This window comes from Heterocephalus glaber, unplaced genomic scaffold (assembly GCF_053883595.1).
Source record: "Heterocephalus glaber isolate CG9 unplaced genomic scaffold, H.glaber_assembly_v1.0 deba00000331, whole genome shotgun sequence".
In the NCBI taxonomy this organism is placed as follows: Eukaryota; Metazoa; Chordata; class Mammalia; order Rodentia; family Bathyergidae; genus Heterocephalus; species Heterocephalus glaber.
In genome coordinates, this window is record NW_028258142.1 from 21,279,061 (window position 1) to 21,298,512 (window position 19,452).

Consider the following 19,452-nt stretch of genomic DNA (forward strand, 5'->3'; position numbering starts at 1 on the left):
TTAGCAAGTTCCTTCACACTTTTTACTTACACTGTATATGATTTCGTTTGGTTGTAGGCATTTTTGTGGGCACTGAAATGTGTGACTCAACTAATAAATAATCTAGTTTCACTTGGCCCCTGCCACATAGGAAGCCTGGGCCTTACTCATTGTTCCTTACTCAACAAAAACTCTTTATTTCTTATGATCTTGGAAGTTAGAGTGTGTGTGAAAGGTAAGTATTAAATTAAAAGTGAAATGGTGCAGAATTGCTCCTTATACAAAAGGAGAAAAATCACACATGTGTGCTGAACTTTGGAAATCAAGGGAAAAGTAGAGACCACATTAAATCAAGCTGTAAAATATTCTTATTCAATTGGCATTTTCACATTTTTCTCATCTTATTTCTTGGCAGCATTTAATTTTTCAATACAGTCATTGTAACAAAAAAAACCCAGCCCTGTTGAACTATTATAATAAGTCATCTGCTCAGAGGAAATTTTAATTTATAACACAGTTACTGAGTGCATTTTCTGTAATTCTACAATGATCATACATGATTTGAGAGGGACTGAGTAATGTTGATTTTCAACGTTATCCATAAATCACTGAAATAAGTGTATTTGCTAAAGTTAACAGTGTTGAATGAGGCTATTGTACTTTTAATTATCCCAATTATTCCCTGAGATATGTTATCTGAGCAAAGGAAATTAACATAAACTATGAATTATGTTACACTCCTAACTCTTAACTAAGCCAAGGATAAATTTGGATACAGCTTTACTTCTGTTTCTATTTACCTTTAAATATTTTGGCTGAAGGAAATAGAGGAGTAAAGACTTGTCAGTGTTCAAAGTACTATCTGTGAAAGATTAAATGTGTCATAAGGGGACCACAGTGGTAAAATGTTCCCAGACAGAACTGTGGGGTTACCCAGAAGAATCTTCAAGATGCTGGGGCAGTTCCAAGTAGTTTGTATTGTGAGATCTCTGTAGCCTAGATTACTTACTCTGCTTGGGAATACAAAACCAGTCTCAGTGAATGTAACATATACCATTGTGATCCAAACATGTTTTATACCTTCTCAAAAATCCCCTAGACTTTCATAAATTACTCCATGTATCTGTTTAAATTGATAACGTAAAGAGGCAGAGCCACAAAAAAATAACCATTAGTCTTCCTGCTAGACTGATACACTCTGAGTTCATAGGGCATGATAATGCAGATAGGCAACTTGCCAGGGATGAAGGATAATTTGTGATAAAATTCTTATAAAACTTATTTACATGTAAAGATATGTCTCTTCCTTCTAGATTAATGTTTTATTTTTTAAATAAACTCTGGATATTTTATGAGAAGGGCCATTCTTTGCACTTAGAAAATAAAAATAAAAGACCAGAGTACAATTTTGTTTTTTAGAATTATTTTAAACATTTATTGATAATTATAATATTTATATTTTTCTTTCTTTGACTATCATTTTGACACTGTCATATGACCAATTTCTGCTCATACTTTCAGGCCCAGTTGGAGTCTGTTTGTTTTGCACAATTCTTCCTACACAGATCTTTGCTCATGGAAAGGCAGAATGACAGACTAGAAAGAATCTGAGTTTTAAATCACAGAACCAAGAGTCTGAAAACTTTTAAAACTTGTGTTTATGATCTCTATGACTATAATACTAAGAATACTTTCAAGGTTTAAATCTGGAATGGTCCCACAAATCCTCTTGTGTACCCAGTGGGGCTTTCAGAAGGTAACTGGATCATGGGGGGCTGTGCTCATCAAAGGACTCATCCACTGATGAGTTCCTGGCTGAGTGTGCTGTTAGGAGGTGGTACCTGGTCAGAAGAGATCACTGGGGACATGATTATATGCTTCCCTCCTCAGCTTCTCCATTCTGTCTCTGCTTCCTAGATGCCATGACATGAGCAGCTTTCCTCCCCAGCAGACCCTTCCACCAAGCTATTGTTGCCTTGGAGCTGTTCAACTGGACTGAAACCTCTAAAAACTGTGAACCCAAATAAACCTCTTGTCCTTTAAGTTGTGAGTGTCGGGTATTTTGTCCCAGCAATGAAAATTTGATTAAGACAAACACTAACATGTATTTCAATATCACTACCTTCTAGGCACTGTTTTAAGAACTTAATATGTACCAACTAATTCAATGAATTCTCATACAACCTGTAAGGAAGTACCATTATTATTCTTTACAGAGATAGGCAAAGTGCATTCACAGTAATTCCTGTGAAGGACAAAAGTAAGATTTGATCCCAGGAAACTTGGGTCCAGGATCTGTGCTATGAACCACTTTGTCATTTTTTTTTTTTTTTTTTTTTAACTGGGGAATGAACTCAGGACCTTGTCCTTGCGAGGCAGGCGGCAGAACCACTGAGCTAAATCCCCAGCCCCCACTTTGTCATATTTTCCTCTTCACACAGTGTGTGGCTATTCCTCTTTTAGAAAACATAATTGACTAAAATAAAATAAATGATGCCAAGATTATTTAAACAGCACAATGGCTATCCAAGATTAAATATTGGCTATTATAACATTATTGACAAAATCTTAAATAGGAACTTTATAATGTAGTTTACTGGTGACTTAAGCTTATAAGGTTGCAAAGCCCAATTAGATAATTCCTTTTTATCGAAATAGAAATACCAAAAATATTCATACATTTTAAAGGACCTGTTGTCCCAGAATGTATTACTAAATTTTATTGAACAAAGCTCATTTAATTGTTTTACAATTAAAAACTTGACAAGAGCTATAATGAGTTGTATTGAAAGTACTTCTTTAAAGAAATTAAAGGGCATTCTTAACAGGAAATTGTAGAATATAGAGTAAACGTTAAAAGATAAGAATTTTAAATGTCTTACGAACTGTGGGGTTTATGCTTTTATACTTACGCTTTTTTATGTTTATGTTTTTATGTTTATCAGTGTTCTCTATAAATGAAAGACTACTTAGTTTCCTTAGACATTCCTTAGAGTGTCTGGATGTGGTTAAATGGAATATTTAGTGTTCCTGTAGATAGTTTAACTAACATACCAGCATTAACCACTATCATTACTTTTTCATTGATGTTTCTTGCAAAGTTTTCTTTTAAGGCGAATGGACCTTCCTGTGGACATGAAGAGGAGAAAGATTTAATAACCACTAATTATTGTATTTGTGGAAGACTGTAATGGGGACTTAGAGATAGGAAAACTCATAGGAGACTGAAGGTAAAATTCTAATATTCTTGTGAAATGAATATTAATTTAATTTGTACCTATACTTCATACTTCAGATTTTATTAGGTAAAAAAAAGCATTAGTGAGAAAATGCTTTGGGGAGAACACTGTAGGATAGGAATAATTCTGATAGAAAAAACTGGATATTCTTCTAATTAGAGCAAAGGATGAAGATGTCAAGTGAGGCCAGGATCTTCACTGGGGCTGAAGATCCTGATCTTCTGATGTGGCCTCAGGGCTAAGGGCTTGACACACAGCCCATGGAGAAAAAGTTAGGTACCAGTAGGATAGAATGAACACTAAAATAGGACTCTTAGATGAGGCCAAAGCCAGATATTTGATGGGGAAAACAAACAACAAAAAGTCTCTTCAATCAAAGGATATTAAGGGACCAACTGAGACAAAACAAAACCTGGACAGAAAACTGAAGAATTCAGGAATGTTAAAGCAATACAGTTTCACAAATGTGGAATTGTTCACCATTAATTCAGTGCTTTGATGGCTTCTCTGCATTCTGTCTTCACATCTGCAGAGCTACACTGAAAAATATTCAAGGGATTAAATTAGACAACAGGGTCAAACTTCCTTTTCAATTTCTTTAGTCAGATAATCAATGAGCTAACGTATTGATGCCATTATCCAATCAATCTCAGGAGACATTACTAAGTTTTGCTAAGAGCTTTAAGGAAATTCAGCAATAGTGAAGCACAGACAAAGCATGGACTAATCATGGAGACATACAGGGCTGTCAGAATGCTCCCCAGGTCTGTTCTTGTGATTCAGAATGCTGTATGACCTAGATTAACAAATCAAGAGTCTAAGTCATGTGTGATGCTACATTAACTACACAAAAAGGAGCTTTTCTAGTTGAGTCACAACTCTATTTAGACCTTGTTGCCTATGACCAGGTACTGTGAAGCCCGCATCAGCAATTCCTTTCTTGGATTGTTGAGAGAGCTCCAAAGCTAGTTTTTGGAGCCCAAGCCTTTCACATTTCCTGTAGCCCACTCTTGAAAATTCCATCACAATCTGTCTTTTATCTTCCCTCTATAAGAGTAGTATCAATACATCATTGCCTTCTTTGACTCAGTTTAGTAGTTTTGAGAGAGGAAATCACCCCTCCATATGGAATTGGACAACTATGGGTTAACTGTGTTATTAGGCAACTGTGGATTAACTGTGTTATTAGACAATTGTGAGTTAACTAGGTAACTATGCTCCCTGTGGAATGTACCTGAGTAACCATGACAACTTCTGCAATCTGTCACCAAAGGAGTATAATGGACTCAGAAAGTCCTGCCAGAACTCTGCCCCCCTCCACTGCTCTCCTTTGTGTAAATCCTGCTTATTATATTTCTAGGGAAATTCCAATGGAATTAAGCTTTGTAGATGTAAAAAGAGGTATATAAAGAAGCGCAAACTTCTTTTCAAGACTCTTGAGACTGACAGGAGTCTCTTGCTGAGCCACTGGCATTAAAAGACACTTTTTGCTCCTATCTTTGTGTTAAGAGTGGTCTGTCTGGGGTCCTCACAGTTTCCTTTTTTTCTTTCTTTCTTTCCTTTTTTAAAAAATTTTATTTAATTTTTTTTTTTGAGACAGGGTCTAACTATGTAGTTCAGGTTGGCCTTGAACTCACTATATACCCCAGGCTGGTCTCCAACTTACAGTGATCCTCCTACCTCAGCCACCCAAGTGCTGGGATTACAGGCATGCACCACCACACTCAGCTCAATTTAGTACTTTCAAAAAGTCAAAATGCTAAATTTAAGGCTCTGTAATTCTCTGACCACTTGTAGCAAAATCCTGTATTTTATACTGTACTTTGGCAATAGCAAACTAGTACTTAAAGCATTTTAAAATTTCCATATAACTTAAATTATCACATTACCTTCCTGATTTATAAGAATATAACTCTTTCAGAACTCCAGAACCCCATTTGTAGTTTCATTGCAAGATACTTATCCCTCTATTGTAACACTATAGTGCTACACTCTATAGCAGCACTTTTACTTGAAAATAAAGTTCTTTAAGATATATTTTTTATCTATTCTGCTTGACCTTGATTTGAGTTCTGAAGAAACAATTTCTTCAGCGTTATTTATGATTGTTAAATTATTACTATTTATATTATTAAAAACATATTGCAAAGCCAGGCATGCAACTGTAATCCTAGCACATGGAGGCTGAAGTAGGAGAATCACTGGGAGTTCAAAGGCAGCATGGGTGACATAGTGAATTCAAGGCCAGCCTCAACTAATAGGGAGATGCTGTCTCAAAAACATAACATAAAATAAAACAAAATAAAAAACATATTGCAATGTCTTTGGGGAAATTTCAAGAGAAAAAATGAAAATAATATCCCTTTGAGAGATTTATGTTAAACAGTAAAAAAGAACATTTTTTTAAAGAACAGAATGTCTTGGAAGATTAACTCACACTTTATCTCTTATAATACAAGGTGAGAGCCAGATCCTTGATGGAGTAAACATAGTCATTTGAATAATGGTTCTATTTCATGGCTAAAATGATGCTAACTGGCCATAAAATACTTTTAAAAAACACTCAAAATCAAGCAGGGAGGGTATATCTGTTAATGAATACTATCTTTTCTTTAAATGTCACAAATCTACAGCAACATATAATGTATATGTCCAAATAATTGAAAATACTACATAACTCAAACTAATGTAAAGAATAATTCTTATCAGATTTCTTATTATTAATAGGACCCCAGTGATAAATCACACATAGATTTGTAGAAACTATATGAAATCTACTTGCTTAATTTATAACATTGAGGGTGGGAAAGAAGTACTGTTTTAGTTTCTATAATCAGCATAACAGGGACATTATATTAAAGGTGTTATGATTTAGTATTTTCTTATATGAAAATGTTAATTAAGAAATAAAATTTGTATCTAACATGGTGAATACAGGAATAAAGAAACTTGAGATGTGTTTTTTGATAAGGGAATGTTTAGTTTGTGTTTGATAAAGTTTATGTAATGATAGGCTGTCATGCATAATACATAGGGAAGAAACTGATTTATGTTGCCAAGTCTGACAAACTAAACCACATCTGGAACAAACAGTCCTGTCTAGAACAATAATTCTTATCAAGGAATAAATTGCATTTAGATAGTTTAACTGCTATTCCCTATACTTCACAAAGATACAGTTTACAAACATCTATCATAAACATTTTTATTTTTCCTTTAAGAAAAGTTTGGACATGAAATGGCTTATTTATTTGCTAGAAGAATAATTGAAAGGAATCTAAATTCTAATCCATGTTTTATTTCTAAAATTTAAACATTTCATACATTTAACTTAAATGAATACAGTGTAGCTTGGAAAAATGAATTTCACAATGTTTTTTGGAATGTGGAATCATCACAGTATTTGGTTGTATCTTGAATGATTAATAAAAATGTAATTCATACATAGAACTTCACTTTAACTTAGTAAATAGGTTTTAATCTCTGAATCCATTTAATATAGAAAAATAATCTTTTTATTTTTGAGCTGTACTGGGGATTGAACCCAGGTCCTGTTATATTTTAGGCAAGTGCTCTATCTCTGAGCTACACTCCATAGTAAATATTTAAAAATGACAAGGTAACCCATGTAAAATGATTTAAATTTTATAAAATATTTAAACTAATTATTTTATTTTATTCTTACAATAACTACTATGAGACAGGCACTAGAATTATTCCTATTTCACAATCAGAGGAAGAATTGCTAAGCCAAATGATTTGACCAATGGCTCATCTGGTAGATAGTGTACATTTCTGCAAAAAGCCATTTGGCAGGCTCTTTGAAGATACTTGAGAAGAAACCTGACTAGCTTATTATTGATCTACAATGTGATATTAGATACATTATTCAAACTTTTGAAGCCTTAGTCTTCAAATTCATGAAATGGAGTTAATAAATAACATCATTAATAGAGAATCAAATGAGACCATGCAAGGTAAGATACTTAGCTTATTACCTGAAATACAGAAAGTGTTCAATTAATGTTAACTATTATTATCTCAAAAGATAGAATTGAAACCTGCTAACTGTATATTTGATATGGAACTTCCTGGTTCCATTTTGTGAAATATGAACGAATATTTTTGGCAAATTATAAATGGATGGCACTGCTATTGGCCTTTAGGAACACTAAATGGTGTCACAGGAAAACATGAGTTCAATCAGAAGTCTTGTACAAGTTAAAGTCATTTCTAAATAAAAATACAAGGATCAAAAGTGATTATGTCATTCTATGTTATTCTTTTCCATCACTCTCTGCCCCACAATACAGAACATTTTATATATCCTACTTCTTTGAAAAAAAGAGAAACATATATTATTTTATTTTGGGGAAAAATGGAATGCTACCATACTGAAAATTATTTCAATCTATGAAATCTTTATATGTCTTTATATTCAAGCACACGTGTGTATGTGTGTATATGTATGTTAAGCTTTAGAATGTCCATGATGGAAGGTATCTTTTTATAAGAGGAGGGGACTTTTGTCTTTTGTAGTTACTGATGTAGCCTAATATCACTGAGAAAAGCACCTGACACTTGATCGATACTCAGTAATATTTATTGAGTTAATGAAAATAACAAATACATGAGCAAACATTTAAACAGTAAGTCCTCAACTTACAAATTCCTTTCCAAGAGAACATTCTTCCACTTGTAAAGTCTGGCAAATTGAGTATTACACACCTTTGACACAAATATACAATGTAAAGCATAAAAAAACCAAACACACACTCAAAAGTACAGTAAGTCCCTGATTGTTCTGTACTACTGTGCATTATGGCACTATACATTAACCACACAGCATAACTGTGACAAGGTCCAGCAGACAGAAGCTCTCCTTGCACAATTTGTTCAAGTCAACAAAATGAATATTTGTATTGTGAGCTCCATTTGTATCTGTGAAAGTTTGTAACTTAAATGTTTCTAAGTTGGGGACTTACTGTATACATTTTTTTCAGTTAATTTAATCCCTTTTCATCATGTAACATTTCATTGGCCAAAAGAGAATCAAAAGTTCTAAAAGAGAGAACATCACTGTTAGTATTCCTATCTTTAGCAATACAATATTTAAAGTTGGTATTTGCATGTGATAGTCAAGTTCACATTGAGGTATCATAAATCCTTCCCAAGCCTTTCTATTTCATCAATAAGATAGTCAACATCTGTTTGTCTTGTCGCAGGATTGGAAAAGACCATTCGAAAAAAATTTACTTTGTCTCTGCATGGCTGGTAGCTTATCATGGCTGTGCCTTTTTCTAACATCTGTGCTTTAATCTTGGGAGCAATCTGTGTGTAAATGAAAATATTATTAAAAAGAAATTGTTTCAAGTACATACCGTTTTTCACACTCCAGATAGCTACATAACTATCATTAGCTTCAAGTAAATTGTAAACAATTTAAAGCTGTCAGGGATAATTTCTATGAAACAGCTTAGTACAGGAAAAATCAACACATTCTATATTCAAACTGCAGGTCTTACTACTGTGTGATTCGTAGTTAACAAACTTATAACACAATACAAATATGCTAGAATTCATTAAAGAAAAGTGTGTGTCATTTTCTTATATTTACTTGGCAAGTCAAATAGAATCTGAGGAAGAGTTAAAATGAAATAGAGGATGGAAAAATATTATGTTTCAGTATTCTGATTTGCATTATTTCAATCATTATTATATATCTTGAGTTTATCTACAAGGTCATTGTTTTGCAGCAAAACAGCTTCTTTGTAAATTTCACAGACATAAGCTCTGTCTAGTTTAGCTCCTAAAATGACAGCATATATATGGCCTTGGTACATAGTCCATCTTTGGGCTAGGATTATACCACAAAGTGACACTAACACTTTGAAATACAGGGGGAGAGGGAGGGCTTCTATACATATTCAACATGATCTTATGCTCTATCTTTGCTACACACAATTTATCTTTAAACTGCTACAAATATCATCTCTTAAATACTTTCTTATAAGTCTAAGGGTAGTGCAGAACCAAATGTACTGAGAGACACATGTAACTAGATTTTAGTTACTGTTGGAGATATTTTAGAAATTGTTCATAGCCTTCCCTTGCCCTCTGTCCAGGACCATGCGCAGAGCCCTAAAAGGGACAGCTCTCTGGGTAAGTGGTTGTGTATACTTCAATAAGCCTCTTGCTAAATCAGTATAAATATGCTTCTCAATAACCCTTAAGTGGTGGTAATTATTCTAGTGAAAAGTCACACTCAATATGTTTTTTAAAAAATTAAGAGCCTGAACGCATAAAATAAAGAGCACTGTGAAAAACAAAATAAAAAAGGTCTCTTTTCTGACTTACAAGCCCAGTGAAACTCTGATGATATAAAAGTTGATGCCCTTAAACATCTATATCATATATATATGTGTTCCACTTACCTTAGGGCACCCCAAATTACCTAAAATAAGTGGTTGTAATAGCAGTATAACTTGAAAAATGGTGGCAATATATGTGATAAAAAGAATAAATGTTATGTAGGCTTAAGACAGGCAAAAGCCTACAATAAATATATGGATAAATAACATATAATGATGATGATGTTCTCCTTAATTATTAAGATAAAGATGAAATATCTCAATTGTTATGATATTTATTTGAAGTTTTAAAATATTTTAATAAATTTCTAATAAAATAACTCTCAGATTCTTGCTCAGGTGATCTTATGATAAGTATTTCAAATTTTTAAATATTTTTCTAAGGAATTATAGTTATTTATATTCTCTTCTCACCCACTGAGCCTTCCAGCTACGTTAGGATAGGCATTCTTTCTTCCTCACTTTATACTGCTGAGTCCTACTGGAACACCCATCAAATATTAATTAATGAATGAATTAACTAAAGACAATGAAACAGTTGATTGCATTTTAGACACCCAAAGCTTTTGAGTATATAAATGATTCCTGGGTTGATCTGCAAAAAACTGACGAGTTAGGATTTCAATCTGCCATTTGTTAAACCTGTGACTTCGGACCACAGGGTTACCATCTATTAATCAACCATGGGGGCTGGGGATTTAGCTCAGTGATTCCGCCACCTGACTTGCAAGTGGAAGGACCCGAGTTCCATCTCCAGTACCAAAAAAAAAAAAAAAAAAAAGTATTAATCAACCAAACAAAGCAGATACATTGTTTAAAAAATAATGCTAAAATTAAAATGCTACAAAAGTAAAAATAAAGTCCACCTACCTTGTGGAGTTCTTGATCTCTTTCACAACCTTTTGGGAGATGTTTAAGTCTTGGAGGAAAATACCAGAAGCAGACATTGGTGAGCTCAGGCTAAGTCAAAGACAGAAATTTTACAAGTATCCTTCAAATCTCATCTAATTCTTTAATGACTTAATTTTTCAGAAGTATTTTAATTAATTTAATATTTAATTTACTTAAAATAGTTTTTGAGCACTTAATACATGTCAGGCATTTGACACAGAGATAAAAGAAATAACCACTGTCCTCAGAGTAACTGATCAGGCATAGGCTCTTGTTTTTCTCTAAATACCCTCTCCTAACATAACTATTGGTGAATTTTCTGCCTATGTAGATCTTCTTCCACATACTCTTGTCTAGCAAGTCCCTTAAGTATCTCTATCTGTCCATTACTTCTAAGATTTTCTACAAATAATGATAGCACAAATTTTGTGTATGAGAAAGTTAGTTGAATGGAAATATGGATAATGGCTTAGAGAAGCATGTAATGGAAGAGATGTAAATAGAATATTATTTGGGGGGCGGGAGGAATAGGAGACTCCACCAAAGCAATAGCTGTCAGTATAGGTGGGAATGTTAGAATTTCCAAAATCTTCAGGAGATGCTAGCCTTTCAAGATGAATTCAGGGTTTGTGGCTTGTGTGAGTGAATAAGCAGCAGAAGAAAAATAAATTATCAAAACTTATTCAGAGAGAAAAATAGATAATCAGATGATATGTGGTATTAAAAACAAATACAAACTTTACTTCTAGGTCCCACCTAAAAAGGGACAACACACAAAAATGAAGATAAGAATATAGTCAAGGATACAGTGATAAGATAAACAAAGCACCTTTGCTTCCTACTAGTTATTCTTTTTTTTTTTTTTTTTGGTACCGGGGATTGAACTCTGGTCTTTGCGCTTGTGCAGCAGGCAGTGAAACCACTGAGCAAAACCCCGCCCCCGGCCCCCTACTAGTTACTCTTATTAGCATAAGTTAATGTATGTCAGTACAAGGCTAATTGGACCTTTGAAGAGGGAGAAGGATATAATGCCAGCAAAAATCTTTTGTTTGTCATTAATATCTATTGACTGTCTTAATAACACAAACTTGTCATATAATTTAAAGCCTAGCTTTTTTTATCATTTACCTTTCAGAAACCCAACTACATAATCTCATGCACAATAAAAAAGCTAAGAGGGCCGGGGATTTGGCTCAGGGGTTTCACTGCCTGCTGCTCAAGCACAAGGACCCGAGTTCGATCCCTGTTACCAAAAAAAAAAAAAAAAAAAAGCTAAGAAATATTAAATTATCCTTTATTTAGTGCCAGAAAAATCAAGAAAGCAGTAAAAATCAGTTTTGTGTTAAAAATTTTTTAATTGAATATAATCATCAATACAAGCCTTTTGGACCTTTAGCTGGAAAGCTTTAATGAAACATAAGTGAGAGGGTTATAAAACCTGATTTGAACTGAAGTAAAATGAAATATTTATAATACTTTTGAGGATTCCTGTAAAAGGTAATAGATTTAAGTAAGAATGGTCACCAAAGAAATAAAGATCCATTAAACCTCTAAAAAAAATCCCCTGAAAGATGTATTACCTCAGAATCAAGCACGAGTTTAAAATTATCTTTTTTCTTTAAAATCTTATAGAAGTAATTTGCAAGTTCCATATATCTGTTGATCTGTACCTCAAAGCCACAGGTTCCCTGTCATTTTAAAACAAATAAAATCAAAGTTTAATCAAGTAAGTTATTTTAAATCAAATTAGAGAAGTTCCTGAACATATTGTTTGCTTTAATACAGTCATTCAAATAAATATGTGATTATTATGTTACTATAAGTAGATGTTATCACAAATTTGTGTTTCTGTCTTCTCATCTTGAATTTACTCCCTACTTTCTGTGGAACTTGATAAGTCAAGTTACTAAAGTTTTCTAAGCTAAAGTTGCCTGAATTTACAAATATTTTCTAAATATTTTATATGAATTTTCAATCTTTCCAGTAATGTGAAACAATTATTTAAATTATATATAATGATGTGAGGAGTAGGAGAACTGTGACAAAGACCTTGGCATACTTGGCAACATAGTATATTTAAAGTCGAACATATGTCAACTTGTGGTATATACCAGTCATGTACTTCAGTGTTTAACACAGTTAAACTCACTTACTCTTAATGAAACCCTGTAGAGTGGAAAATCAAGGTACAGAAGTTAACCCGTGTCTCCAGTCACTTTAACTTCCTTGCGGACATTGGCTCGTCTCATTGCTCTAAGAGCTATGCATAGGCTGATCACCCTTCTCACTGGTATTTTCAGCTCAAACTCATTTCTGCACCTCCAATTCATATATTCAATAGCTTATTCAAATCTCCCCTTTGACTAATAAACACCTCAATATTACACATCCAAAACTGAACACTGGATGTTTCTATACACACCTTCTTCCCCGAGTCTCCCCAGTCTCACAATGTATCAATTCTACTCTTTCTTTTCTAAGGTCCTCAATATTTCAGTGTTCTTCATCTTTGGCCCTGCTCTGGAGATTTGTCATAAAAACCAGAACAACATCCAAAATGTTTGCCTTACCCTGGTTGTTAATGTCTGGATCACATAATTTTGGACTGTCTCTCAAACTTCTTCTCCAATAATGTGCCACAACTCACTGTTTACCAGCTATGAGGGTCTGCTTTCTATTCCTTTAATTCACTAAGACATGTACTGCCTACAGACTTTTGCGGTCACTACTCGATCTCCCAGAAAGCACTTCTTGCAGATATTTTTATAGCTTGTTCATTTGTTTCTTTCCTTATATGAATATTACCTCAATAGAGAGGTCTTCTAGTACTTTATAAAATGTCTGAGTTTTATCACTCAATACCCTCCAACTTCCTTTAGTTTTCTTCATAGCACTTCCAGCTATTTCAAGCTTATATGGGTTATTTGCTATGGTACTTTTTAACTTCCATTAGAGAAGAAAATTTATTCTTTTTGGTTAACTGCATTCCCAGAACTCAGTCAGCTGCCTGGCTAAACAGTGCTTAACAAATTTTTGTAAATAGTTGTCATACTTCATTAATATGGCAGAAGCATTATTTCACTCTAATTTAAATATGAATTAATCAGGTTGGCTTAATATTCTACAGCTTGATTATCCCTTCTTTTCTTACAACCTACACATTCCATATACTTATCTTTCTGGTTCTTAACAATTTTTAGAGGTTCTAATTTTAGGAGCACCCCTAATATCCACATGTTCTCTACTACCATATAATCTAAAATGTCAACATCTCTAATTCTTAGTAAAAATCCTCACATTCATTAGTTAAATGTGTTCTTTTTTAAATCATCCTATTATAACCCTAAAAATTTGACATTTTTGGTACTTCTTTTCCAACATGTAAATAAATACAATTTTTTACTTCATTCCTTTCTATTCCAAGAAAAACAGAATGAGTAAAAGATGGCAAATCTCAACCTTCGCTTTCCACATCAGCCATAGCTTGAAGATATCAACATGTCGACCACACTGAATAGCTTTATCCCCAGTGTCAAAATCAACATTGTAGAGTTTATCTGGCTGGAAAAGATATCCAGCTTGCATCTGGTTGCATGCTTCCAGAAGACCCTACAAAGGAAAAACATATTTAATATGCAGATGTTAGAGTAAATAAAATGTATAACTTCAATGCACTTATTATGGACTTAGAAATCTGAGAAGACTGAAAGAAATCTCTATTTGAACTCTAGACACAAAGGTATCTAAAATGAAAGTTGAAAACAAAGCTGTTAGGAAGAAGTGAGAACAAACTCAAAAGCTTCTCAAAGAAAAAAAAATGGCTAAGATATAATTTCTAGATACTGAACACATTGGTGGTAAGAAAGAATTAGACTTGCAGGGATTTAGCTCAGTGGTCCCACCACCTGCCTGGAAAGCTCAAGGTCCCAAGTTTGATCGCCGGTACCAAAAAAACCCAAAAGGATTAGACTGTTAACTTGCAGCCCCTGAGCAAGAAGCAGCTGCCATTTTACAAAAGGAATATTATTGCCATGTGTCCAACTGGGCAGAAGCTACAGCAGAACTGATAGTTCCAGCCTGAGGAGCCAGGGATGAGACATGATTGGAATTCGCTCATAACCAGACATGAGGTGAAAACTAAGTATGCAAAGGGTCAGCTGAGAGCATTAATTAAGGCAATTTGTAATAGAAACATGGGCATTTTATATTTATTTCCAAATCCTTTGAATTGCTTGTGAATAAAAGATAAAGAAAACAATGTTTCCAAAGGTATACTGACAGCAAGGATTTGCTGTTCTGACCAGAAAATAGAAATAAGAACACTCAAATTGAACTTTATAATTGTATATCTCCTTGGGGGAGAACACTAGTTTAACTCTTTTAAAACCTCACATACACTATTCATGAAGATAAAATACATGCATATAAAGCAGAAAATAATTTAATATAACTCATAACTATGTTTTTTGTATGCCAAAAATGTATTACTGTTATAGTTTAAATGAGTTCTATTTTGACCCTACACTCTGCGATTATAAATTCAGACACACTGGGCCCCAAGAAATATTTTATTTGGTCATGGTTATGACTTGCATCTAGATTTCTCCCCAAAGCCTCATGCACTCATATGTGGGGCTTTTCAGAGCTGGCTGGATCTAGGCTATGTCACACTGGGATTGAGGGTGTGTGGTACTAAATTAATCCACTGATTAGAATTAGCATAGTTTTGGGTGTAGCTGAATAGATTTACTTCAGATCAAAGCCTCACAGTGGGTTTGACTAGCACCATCCAACAGGTTTGTATCCTGGAAGGAATAAAAGGGAAAGGCAAGCTTGCTGCTTGATACCTGCTGCCTTCTTCCTGCCCTATCATGAACTGTTTCTCCTCTGCAATGCCCCTCTGCCCTGCCACCTTGCTCTGGAGCCAGCCAACTATGGAATGTAACTTCTACAAACTGTGAGCTGAAATAAACCTGTCCTCCTTTAACTTTGGGTGTTGGGTATTTTGTCTTAGCAACAAAAAGTAACTAAGTCAATCATGGTAGGGTGTTTTGTTTTGTTTTGTTTTGTTTTTTACCAGGGACCGAACTCCGGACCTTGTGCTTGCAAGGCAGGTGGTGGAACCACTAAACTAAATCCCTGGCCCTAGGATGAGGTGGGTTTTTAAAAATTTTTAATGGGGGGTGGGGGTTTCTAGGTTTTCTCTACACCTGATCTTTGTCTATTTTCTCATACAATAACTATACACTGAATTAGCACCTGTCCATTGTGATCATCTGATTTTGTGGTATCTCAATTATCTTGTAGCTGCTACAGTGGTACCTCGGTTCACAAACTTAATTCATTTCACAATTTTGGAAAAGATGGCCACGTTAATGTTCATGTGAGAAAGATGGCTGTGGACCTGTTTGTCACCCAATGCAGAGTTGCCAAACAACAACAAAATTTTGCCAAACATTTGTTAAAAATGTCCATGAATTTAGGTACCACTGTACTTGAAGACCAAGGGAAGGGGAACCATTTTCCTTGGCAAGGCAAACTGTGCTGCCCTATGTATGTATAGTACAAGAAGGCTGTGACTATTTTGGTTTATAACATTCACAATGAAGGTAATTATTACTAAAATATCCCTCAAGTAAGTCATGAGTTAAAAATAGAAATCGTTTACTTTTTCCTGGATCAGGATAGCAGAGCATTGAAGGGGAACACCCATTAGTTTGTGTGGATTCCAGGTCACAGAGTTGGCCCTAAGTAATAAAACAGCTCCAGTTAGCACTCACTGTCCAGCAGAAGAGAACAGAAGCCTAAATATGATATGTTCTCTTGCTCTCACCAGCAATGCTGCCTCACCTCTCAATTCCGCTGAGTTTATAGGAATGCTTCCTGGATAGCAGTAGTCCTCCTCCCCAAGCTGCCTACAGCAAATACAGAGCACATGCACTTTACTTAATTGATCTCTTTTTAAATCACACAGACCATTTTTTTCCATCTTGTTTATTTCAAAAATTGATTTTTAAGATAATTACCATGCTAGATAATTATAATTGTAATTATCCTACTTATAAGAATAACATGTTTTATAATTTCCTCCCATGAATTCTCATTGTGTATTCATGATACATTAAAGTTTTAAGTTCCTCATTAATTCAAGTGTATACCTTCTGTATAATTTCCAAAAACAGATCTTTTAAAAGTTTTAAAAGTCAGCATCAAACTTGGCTATAATACAAAACAATTAAAATCTCTCCTAAATATATAACTTTAAATTCGACCAACTCCAATCAGTTATTTTTTTTTGCCAAAACAGTCATTGTACTAAATTAATAGCATCAAAAGTTTTTATTTCCTTGTAGGTATTAAATAAGAAATGTAAATTATAGTAATGAGCTAAATCTTCTTTTGATTTCAAATAATGTTTGACTATTTTTTCATGTTAATGTTCTAAATTTTTGGTTGAATATTAAGAGATATTTAGACTTGTTAGTATCACTTGATATATCTGTACCCCTGTCCATAATGAAATAAGGCCATTTAAAAATAATTTATAAAAATAAAGTTACCCTCTCTCCATATCTATTCAATGTAAAAATGTAGGTAAAGGGTAAATTTTATACTGCTTGAAATGTCTGTTATGAATCTAAAGATTGCTTGTATAAATTATTTCTTAAGGGATATCATAAGCCAGACCAAAGGTGGTAACTTACATCCACATGCATCCAGAGTTTGTGCTTCTTACAAATATCAGCGATCTCCTGGAGGGAGTCGAAGGCTCCAAACACTGTGCTTCCGGCGGTAGCACTGACACAGAATGGAGTTTGGCCCTGTAGATGTTAAAACTACTCAGACATTGCCATTTTAGCATCTCTTGAAGTTCTCAAGGATAATATCCTTACTTAGCCATTAAATTTCTAGATGTCAGAAGGCTGGATAACATTGATTCTGATATTAAATACCCAATAATTTAAAATGTTTTGAGGTACATAAAGCAATGGAGGAAGCTGCTTAATCATAAGATGAATTAATATCCAAGCCTCTGAGTTTCATTTATTATTATCTTTCTCTGAATTTATTCTAAGAAAATAACACTATAAAAATAGAACTGGCTGAATTTTTTCCCTTATGGAGGAAATACCGTTATAACGTCTCCTTTGATAATATAACTAACAATACTGTTAAAGAAATACGGAAATGTCACTTAATAATTCAACTTTAATTACCTAAGGAATTATTTACAATTAGGGATTATTTTATATTTCTTGGCAATTTTCTTATCAATTGTTTTCCATTAATGAAAATTGGTAAAGAATATAAAGACACATTTGTATGTTGATTATGGAATTGTAAAACATACCTTTCTTTTAGCTTGTGATATATTTTTCTCTAACTCATCTGGTATCATCTTTCCCCTTAGAAATGTAAATACACATTGATTTATTATAAGTTAACACACATGTAAAGTCTATTATTTTGAAGAATAAATGACATGTAAGATAAGAAAAGGTAATTTTTTTAGTATCTCTCAATATAAACAAGCATTAGGTAAATGTTCAATTCCTTAAAACCATCTTATTTGATTTAGAGAATGCTTAGTTTACTATTCAGTCACATCATTAACAAATAAGAAAATTCTGGTTTCTTTCTTTCTTCCTTTCTGTTATTACATTTTAATTAGAAAATAAAGATCTCTTGATATTAAGATAGAAAAATCAAGTATCCAAATTGTGGGGCTAAAGGGAGTGACTGATGTGAGTTAAGGTGGTTTCACATGTGTATAAAACAAATTTCCAAGAAAAAATGAAAGTCAATATTTTTCTACTCCATCCAGCCATGAGAATAAAAGGCACCATGCCTACTGAGGATTCACTAGGAGTATTCTATTAAGTTAAAACTAAGATAAGGATACTATAATCAATACTCTATTTTTTCTCTGAAAAAAATCTAATAGAAGACAGAGAAAGAGAAAAAACAAGGAAGGAAGGAAGGAAGGAAGAAAAAAGGGGGAAGAAAGGAAGAAGGGGGAGAGAGAAAAAAGAGGAAGGGAGGAAAAAAGGGAAAAAGGAAAACATCATAAGAAATTAACCTAATTGGAATAAATATGTTGGCAAACCTGGACTACTTTAAGTTGTTAGCAGAAACAAAGAGAGTGTTGAGAAAATTGAGAGGTTACAAAAGGTAAATCATGTTCCCACTTTTTAATACCTACTTTTATTAATAAATAATAGAAAAATTCTGTTTAAAATAATAGAAATGATGTAAAGTATAAAAAGAGGACCATTCTCAGGAAATATACAATCAAATAAATTAAGTTAAAATATTGAATAATAAACTTATAAAATATATATCCAAGACCTTTCATTATCATATAATTCATATTTAAGAATTTCTAAATATGTAGATTTATTATAAGCCACTGAGAAATACTAAACTACAAAAAATGTGGATAACATACATAAATAGGTAATTCATAATAATATACAACTGGCTGGTCAGTGTATTTCAAGGTACATATTGTTCTGATGAACAATAAACCTCATTTCTGTCTATCACACTTTTCAAGAGTATAAATATTGACAATATGCAGGCTTAATATTTTTTATAAAAGTCCTTATTAACTCAAAAACATTTCAAACAAAAATGGAAAATCTTTACCAAACCTGAAATGGAGAATCATCTAAGCCAATGATACAATTCCAAGCAATAGAGATTCTCATACTAAGATAGTCAAACATATTTACCTAGTAATGATTTGTGAAATTATGTTTACATTTATACAAAAAAATGCTCCAAAATAATTTTAAAAGAAAGAGAAAAATGTATATGAATTCATGAGATAATATATCTAAGACATAATGCCAAAAATTAATAAATCAAATTACAGAATTTAACATAGAATTGATGAAGTTTGATATGCATAAAATGTTCTTTCAGAGTATATGTTAAAATTTTTGTATTGTTTATAAAGATTGAAATTC

At 33.2% G+C, this 19,452-nt stretch overlaps 1 protein-coding gene across 1 annotated transcript in view; it reads right to left on the minus strand.

Annotated features, from left to right (window-relative positions):
- Nucleotides 1-8,375: 8,375 nt before the first annotated feature.
- Nucleotides 8,376-19,452, minus strand: part of LOC101716322 (glutamate decarboxylase 1-like) — a 166,565-nt gene continuing 155,488 nt past the window's right edge. The window contains exons 11-18 of the mRNA XM_087190738.1: nt 17,832-17,886; nt 17,185-17,301; nt 16,331-16,395; nt 16,149-16,227; nt 13,940-14,089; nt 12,061-12,168; nt 10,460-10,549; nt 8,376-8,549 (exon numbers count right to left, since the gene is read on the minus strand). Coding sequence (XP_087046864.1) covers nt 8,376-8,549; nt 10,460-10,549; nt 12,061-12,168; nt 13,940-14,089; nt 16,149-16,227; nt 16,331-16,395; nt 17,185-17,301; nt 17,832-17,886 — 838 coding nt within the window. The remainder of the gene's footprint in view (nt 8,550-10,459; nt 10,550-12,060; nt 12,169-13,939; nt 14,090-16,148; nt 16,228-16,330; nt 16,396-17,184; nt 17,302-17,831; nt 17,887-19,452) is intronic.